The sequence below is a fragment of the Hyla sarda genome, chromosome 4 (assembly GCF_029499605.1).
Source record: "Hyla sarda isolate aHylSar1 chromosome 4, aHylSar1.hap1, whole genome shotgun sequence".
NCBI classification, from domain to species: domain Eukaryota; kingdom Metazoa; phylum Chordata; class Amphibia; order Anura; family Hylidae; genus Hyla; species Hyla sarda.
The window spans coordinates 18,096,004-18,104,664 of NC_079192.1; the positions used below are offsets into that span (position 1 = coordinate 18,096,004).

General features: G+C 41.5%; 1 protein-coding gene across 1 annotated transcript in view; it reads right to left on the reverse strand.

Annotated features, from left to right (window-relative positions):
- The window catches only part of LOC130366750 (uncharacterized), a 50,348-nt gene extending 42,050 nt beyond the window's left edge, over nt 1-8,298 (reverse strand). The window contains exon 1 of the mRNA XM_056569078.1: nt 8,207-8,298. Within this exon, the coding sequence (XP_056425053.1) occupies nt 8,207-8,249 (43 nt within the window). The 5' untranslated portion in view covers nt 8,250-8,298. The remainder of the gene's footprint in view (nt 1-8,206) is intronic.
- Nucleotides 8,299-8,661: the final 363 nt, after the last annotated feature.

An 8,661-nucleotide genomic window follows, 5' to 3' on the forward strand; every position in this document is an offset into this window, starting at 1 on the left:
TTTACCACTTGTGAAAAGGAAAAGTTGGGGGCTACACCAGCCTGTTAGTGTAAATTTTTTTTATTTTTTTACACTAACATGCTGGTGTTGCCCCATACTTTTTATTTCCACAAGCGGTAAAAGGAAAAAAAGACCCCCAAAATTTGTAACGCAATTTCTCCTGAGTACAGAAATACCCCAGATGTGGGCGTAAAATGCTCTGCGGGCACACAACAAGGCTCAGGAGTGAGAGTGCACCATGTACATTTGAGGCCTAAATTGGTGATTTGCACAGGGGTGGCTGATTTTACAGCGGTTCTGACAAACGCAAAAAAAAAAAAATACCCACATGTGACCCCATTTTGGAAACTACACCCCTCACCGAACGTGACAAGGGGTATAGTGAGCCTGAACACCCAACAGGTGTTTGACGAATTTTCATTAAAGTTGGATGGGAAAATGAAAAAAATTATATTTTTTCACTAAAATGCTGGTGTTACCCTAAATTTTTCATTTTCACATCGGGAAATAGGAAAAAAGCCCCCCCAAATTTGTAAACCCATCTCTTCTGAGTAAGAACATACCCCATATGTAAATTTAAAGTGCTCTGCGGGCGAACTACAATGCTCAGAAGAGAAGGAGCGCCATTGGGATTTTGTAGAGAAAATTTGTCCGGAATTGAAGGCCACATGTGTTTACAAAGCCCCCATAGTGCCAGAACAATGGACCCCCGACACATGTGACCCCATTTTGGAAACTACACCCATCACGTAATGTAATAAGGGGTACATTGAGAATTTACGCCCCACAGATGTCTGACAGATTTTTGGAACAGTGGTCCGTAAAAATGAAATATTTTATTTTTCATTTGCACAGCCCACTGTTCCAAAGATCTGTGGGGTGTAAATACTCACTGCACCCCTTATTAAATTCTGTGAGGGGTGTAGTTTCCAAAATGGGGTCACATGTGGGGGGTTCCACTGTTCTGGCACCACGGGGGGCTTTGTAAACGCACATGGCCCCTGACTACCATTGCAAACGAATTCTCTTTCCAAAAGCTCAATGGCGCTCCTCCTCTTCTGAGCATTGTAGTTCGCCAGCAGAGCATTTTACGTCCTAACATGGGGTATTTCCATACTCAGAAGAAATGGGGTTACACATTTTGGGGGTCATTTTCTCCTATTACCCCTTGTAAAAATGTAAAATGTTGGGGAAAAACTGCATTTTAGTAAAAAAAAAAAATGTTTCATTTACACATCCAACTTTAACGAAAAGTCGTCAAACACCTGTGGGGTGTTAAGGCTCAGCGGACCCCTTGTTACGTTCCTTGAGGGGTGTAGTTTCCAAAATAGTATGCCATGTGGGTATTTTTTGCTGTTCTGGCACCACAGGGGCTTCCTAAATGCAACATGCCCCCAAAAAACCATTTCAGCAAAAGTTGCTTTCAAATAGCCAAATGTGACTCCTTCTCTTCTGAGCATTGTAGTTTGCCCGCAAAGCATTTTACATCCTAACATGGGGTATTTCCATACTCAGAAGAGATGGGGTTACAAATTTGGGGGGGGGGCATTTTCTCCCATTACCCTTTGTAAAAATGGTAAATTTGGGGGAAAAACTGCACTTTAGTGAAAAATGTTTTTTTTTCATTTACACATCCGACTTTAACGAAAAGTCGTCAAACACCTGTGTGGTGTTAAGGCTCACTGGACCCCTTGTTACGTGCCTTGAGGGGTCTAGTTTCCAAAATGGTATGCCATGTTGGGGTTTTCTGATGTTCTGGCACCATAGGGGCTTCCTAAATGTGACATGCCCCCCAAAAACCATTTCAGCAAAATTCCCTCTCCAAAATCCTATTGTCGCTCCTTCCCTTCTGAGCCCTCTAGTGCACCCGCCGAACACTTGACATACACATATGAGCTATTTCCTTACTCGAGAGAAATTGGGTTACAAATTTTGGGGGGATTTTTCATCTATTACCCCTTGTAAAAATTCAAAAACTGGGTCTACAAGAACATGCGAGTGTAAAAAATGAAGATTTTGAATTTTCTCCTTCACTTTGCTGCTATTCCTGTGAAACACCTAAAGGGTTAACACACTTACTGAATGTCATTTTGAATACTTTGAGGGGTGCAGTTTTTATAATGGGGTCATTTGTGTGGTATTTCTAATATGAAGGCCCTTCAAATCCACTTAAAAACTGAACTGGTCCCTGAAAAATTCCGATTTTGAAAATTTTGTGAAAAATTGGAAAATTGCTGCGGAACTTTGAAGCCCTCTGATGTCTTCCAAAAGTAAAAACACGTCAATTTTATGATGCAAACATAAAGTAGACATATATTATATGTGAATCAATGTATAATTTATTTGGAATATCCATTTTCCTTACAAGCAGAGAGCTTCAAAGTTAAAAAAATGCAAAATTTTCAATTTTTTCATCAAATTTTGGAATTTTTCACCAAGAAATGATGCAAGTATCGACAAAATTTTACCACTAACATAAAGTAGAATATGTCACGAAAAAAACAATCTCGGAATCAGAATGAAAGGTAAAAGCATCCCAGAGTTATTAATGTTTAAAGTGACAGTGGTCAGATGTTCAAAAAATGGCTGGGTCATTAAGGTATATTTGGGCTGGGTCCTTAAGGGGTTAAAGGACAAGCATCATGGAAAAAAACATATCCTCTATCGGAAGGATAGGGGATAAGTTTTTGATCGTGGGGGGGTCTGAGCGCTGGGGCCCCCCACAATTTCCTGTTTAAGCCCTTCACAGTGGCGTGTCACAACCCCTCTATATAGCTCTATGGAAGAGCTGAAGATTGCCAAACGGCTCTCCCATAGAGCTATAAGGAGGGGGTGTGGCAGCCCCCGCTTCGGGCAGGGGTCATAACACACCACTGTGAAGGAGAGCCGCGGCTCTAAACAGGAGATCGTGGGGGACCTTCGGATAGGGGATATGTTTTTTCCATGATATTTGTCCTTTAAAGTCTACCTCACATACTGTATATACACAGCAAGCTGAGAATCCCCTCCCATATACTGTTTGAGAAAGAGAATTGGGATGCACCTTTTTGCCTGCGGACTGGACTAAATCTATATTTTAACGTCACAAACTCTAACTTTCTGTTAAGTATCAAGAGACAAATTATAAGCTCCTAACACACTGGTACTGAGTTCCCTCGGTCCTCCACAAATAACACCTTTTAGTCCCTGCTGGCGATATGGGACTGAAGAGGGAACTCTTACTCATGTATGGTGGGGATTTTCACTCCTTCAACCATTTTCGTTAGAGTCCTAGACTTTATATTCAAAATTACAGGGTTCCTATTGAATATGATCCGGCTCCTTTACACCTTTCTATACTCCTAAATTCTATGAAACCTAATACTAAATCACTATATTGTTTTCTATTAATGGCGGCGAAGCAGGTTACACCCCAGTGTGGAAGCGGACAAGCCCATCATCTCTAATGGAGTGGTTTGCAGAGATTATACATTTGCATCAGACTGAAGAATTGCTAGCGGACTCCCATGGACGCTCATTAAAACATGAGCTGCTATGGCAACCATGGTTGGATTTTTTACAGTCAGATTCCTATAGGACAATTTCTTCCTCTCGGGGTGTGTCCTGACTGTGCTGCTTTTTGCCTTCTACGGGGTCTCTAGATGTTTAGAATCTTTTTTGTTATTAGGCTCCTGGATGATTTCTTAATTTATTTTTTATCCTAACTGGGAGGTTCCTGATCACCATTTGTTTATGTGCATAGTTGACCTATTAGGTTTTCATTGTGGGAAATGTATTGATCATGTTCTCTCCATATGCCTGACCCTCTTGTTACTTTGTTGAGGTGTTTGACCTTTAAGTTTTTTTCCCTTCCCTTTTTTTGTTTCTGTATCCCTTCCTTCCCCCTTTTATCTATATTGTGTATTTTGGAAATTTCAATAAAGACTTTGGCCTAGATTTATCAGAGAATGTCTACAGTAGAGCAATTTTCCCATGTTTATTTGGGTGGTGGGTTTGACTAGCGTGCACCTTATTTATCAAGATGGTGCAGCAGGACACAGCTCTGCTGTGGTGGGAAAAGCTCAACCACATACACTTTATCTAGACGCTTATGAGGGAGGGAAGTAGACACTTTCCCAGGTCTTGAATTTGGCAGGTTAGGTGTCTTTATTTCACAGAGCTGCCAGGACATTTATACTTGCATTTTTGACTCTACAATCAAATTTGATTGCGGTGCCAAAGGGGTTGAAGCCGGGCATCACCATGATCGGTGATGTCTGGCATTAGAGATGGGTCCTGGTGGCAGATAGCCGCCAGGACCACCCAGCTAGGACCCGTGCTCAGCTCCTGAGCGCGTGTCATAGAATGGGAGTGTATTCTATGGAGAAAAAGATAGAGCAGAGCTCCTCATAGGGCAATACGTTTGGAACAATGTAAATATGTATATGGTGAGGCTGTAAAACAAGTAAGTAGTCTCTTTGCCTGTACATCTGATGAAGAGGGTCTAAACCTAAATAAATTGAACTTTTTATCCCAAGAAGTTGCCTGAGTGGTGGATTGCGCTACAGAAACTGGTACCTTTCCTGCCTAGCACCAGCACTTGCATAGAATGGGAGTGGGATGCTGTCATCCACAAGAGGTTAAAGGTGGAAGGTAGAAGTGACTCTCACGCCTACTGGTAGGTGGTGTAGCTTTGCGCCTAAAAAAGTACCTTTGTAGCGAACCAAAATAGCGACTTTTTACTAAAGTCGCAAATGATAAATAGGTGACCGCTGCATGGCCAAAAAGAAAAACTTCTACGGGTCGGCAAAAAGAGTGAAACTCTCTATATCAAAAGATGCATAAAAGTTTCAAAACATGCTGCTTGCGTCTGAACTGCGCCAACATATAGACAAAAAATGCTCTAAAAGCAATGATAAATCTCCCCCTTTGAGTAAAAAAAAATTAAGGATAATTTATACTACACACTACAAAACACAGGATACACAGCTCTCATCTACTGGAAAGATAGGTACCTTTTTATGATGACTAATAAAATGTACTACTAATTCACACCCGACTTCTGAGTCATCACCCGGTGTAGCACTACAGTGCAGCAGTCGGATCTCCACTGGAGGGAAAAGGCAACCCCTGCTGGCATTTCCACCTCCCACATCTGTACTGCTGCATTCTTCACCGTCCTTGACGGGATGGACGGCCAGCTGCTCCCGACACATCAGTGACCTGCCTAAAGCTATTATCAGTGTTGTGCCTGTAATTTAGCACAACCTATAATGGTGAGCAGGTCCTTTACTTTTCTGTTTTATTCTCCACAAATACCCCGGATAACCGGCACTATAAAGCGCCATCTCTATCTTTTTTTCTCCTATATCTCCTATCACTTAAAATATAGGATAGTTAATTTAACCCATAAATACCCTGATCTGAGGAAGGGAGGGCTCCTTCCGAAACGCGTAATCCACTGTTGTTTTATTGTTTTTACCATTCTTGTTTAATAAACGGTCCTGCTTAGGATCTTTTACCCCTACCTGGCGGTTCCCAAGGGTTTTGTTCTACTCCTCTGCATCTTATCTACAGGACGACTTGGGTCGATTCCTGCAACCCACTGGCTCAGCAGCAACGCACCATTGTTGGTACCCATCTACATAGGGGTTACATGCCTGTTATCTCCAAATTGAGGTGAGCGGCCATCAAGAAGCCCCGTGGGGACATCCCCCATTTGTTACACCTCCCACGGATATCCGCTTGTCGGTCCTTTGTTTCGTTTCTTGTATTTGTGAGGGTCGGGGTTTTAGTCCCATGCAAATCTATGGGAAATGTATGTTCTCACATAACTTTTGTACGGCTGGAGATATTTCAATAATACCTGGTACACATATTACTTATATGTCAAATAAAAATATATGATAGTTAAATTAACCCTTACCTACACCCTTATATAAAAGATGGGTTTTTGTTTCAAGTCCCATGCAAGTATATGGGACTTCAAGTACCTTATTCCACAAGCTCCGCTCTGCATCTCCTGGTGAATGTGTCAGTCTGGATTGCAAGCCACACCCCATCTCACAAAGACACGCCCACTGTTTAAGTCCCACTCCTTTTATTCTCTACCCTTTTTGTGTATCAGTCTAGCTTGCAAATCACGCCCAGTCCCACAAAGCCATGTCCCCTTCTATTTTCAGCTTACAATATCTTCATCATAAATCAGTCCCACCTGAGGACAGGATATGAGAATGGGACATAAGGACGGGATATGAGGACAGCATATGAGGAAGGGATGTGAGGTTGGGATATGAGGTCGGGATATGAGGACAGTCCATGAGGTCGGGATATGAGGACGGGATATGAGGTCAGAATATGAGGGCGGGATATGAGGTCGGGATATTAGGAGGGGATATGAGGACGGGATATAAGGTTGAGATAGGAGAACGGGATAGAAAAACAGGATATGAGGACGGGATATGAGGTCAGGATATGAGGAAGGGATATTAGGTTGAAATATGGGGTCGAGATATATAGGGTGGGATATGAGGACGGGATATAAGGATGGGATATGAGGTCGAGATAGGAGGACGTGATATGAGGTCAAGATATGAGGATGGGATATGAGGACAGGATATGAGGTTGGGATATGAGGACGGGAGATGAGGTTCAGATATGAGGATGGGATATTGGGTTGGGATATGACAACAATATATGAGGATGGGATATGAGGACGGGAGATGAGGTTCAGATATGAGGTCGGAATATGGGGTTGGGATATCACAACAATATATGAGGATGGGATATGAAGTGATAAGCTTCCAACAAGGATTAGGAAGGAAAATGCGGCCAACGCCGGTTGATATTAGTTGATAAATTTAAAAAGTACCAATTGTCCATTAAATGGGCACTGTCACCAACTTTATTTTTTGATATGTTGTAGTACTTATGTACTACAACATATCTCTAATATACTTTTATTATTTTTTTTTTCATTAAAAAGGTTTAATTTACATTTAAAAACCGGCCACTGAAAAAGGACTGATTTTAGAGTGGCAATCAGTCCTTTTTCAGTTAGGCTGCACTCGCTCCCTGCCTGTCAATAAGACAGGCGGGAGCGAGAGCATTGGCTCCCCGGCCACTGGCTGGGAGGCCACTCCTCCCGCACATCGCCGCTGCCGCCTCGTTGCTGCCGCTGTCCCTGCACGCCCGCTGCCGGACTCTGCAGTAACTGCAAGTGTAATGAGGGAACGGGGTATGCGGGGCAGGGGGGGGGGGTGAACGGGCTAGCAAAAAAAAAAGGATGGTGGGAGCTACCCTTTAAGTTCAATGTATAACTCTACTGTGCTGAGGAAGGTTAAAAGCCCTTATGAGGCAGATGTCAACTTCCCCATATCAGTGGATCTCAATAGGGAATATATATATATATATATATATATATATATATGGACAAAGAATAAGTCAGCCAGCACTTTAGTTGATACCAAACTATTATATGGACCTGGCCTACAGGTTCTGTTGCTACATATATATATATATATATATATATATATATATATATATATATATATATATGTATATATATATATATATATATATATATATATATATATATATATATATTTGAATGATGTGCTGGGAAAATACAATGGTGCAGCACTCCAAAAATTTTAAATTTGTACAAATTTCTTCAGCCCAGGTCAAAAATTATGCAACATTTTAGTTCCTCCTTGGAACCATTCTAAGGTTGATTTGAAGCCTACAAGAAATGAATCATAATGTTCCATATGATCGACTTTTTATTTGCATAACTGAAGGCAAAACTTGCTGATTCTCCCCCATGTGTTTGCATTTTGAGGTTTTTGTTTCCTATTAATATGTGGTGGCCATGGGAAGCCAATGTTATCTGATGTAACTCGGATAAGGAAACAACATACAATTCACAACACTATTCACAACACACTGCGCAGCAGCGTCTGCTTCCACTATTCTAGTATGCAACCTCAGTTATATCTACAGTATATTGTTTACAGATTGTTATGGAATCAAGACCAGGTCCAACAATCGGGTGGTAACATAGATGTCTTCTTCACACAAGCAAAAATAGTCTGAGGAACATTCGGGTTTAAAATGATCATAGAGAAAAGATGCGAACAAGATGCCAGTAAGCTGCTCTAAAGCTTTCCAATAATAAGAAACCCTGAGAGTCACAGAACGGCACATACAGAACACTCACACAACTCACCTTGGAAGATGAAGATCAGCAGGAGGAGACGTGAAGCCTTCATGACTGAATGTTTTTGTATTTCTGACCGACTTTTGTTCCTTCTACTTTGGTTTGAGAAGAACACAAGTCATTTCCGTGATCTCACAATCTGTGGTTGAAAGTTCTTCTTGATAGTTCTTCTTTTCTTAAAATGCCTACATAGACATGTTGTATCTAGGGATGAAAGTATTTTCAGCTGTTTACTTTGTGGTGTAGATCATTTTACCATTTTACCAGAAATTAAAGTTGTACTCCAGTCTATTTAAAAAGCTTAATCCTTCCAGTACTTATCAGCTGCTCTATGCTTCAAAGGAGGTTGTGTACTTCTTTCCGGTCTGACCACAGTGCTATCTGCTGACACCTCTGTTCATGTCAGGAACTGTCCAGGGTTGGAGCAAATCCCTACAGCAAACTTCTCCTGCTCTGGACAGTTC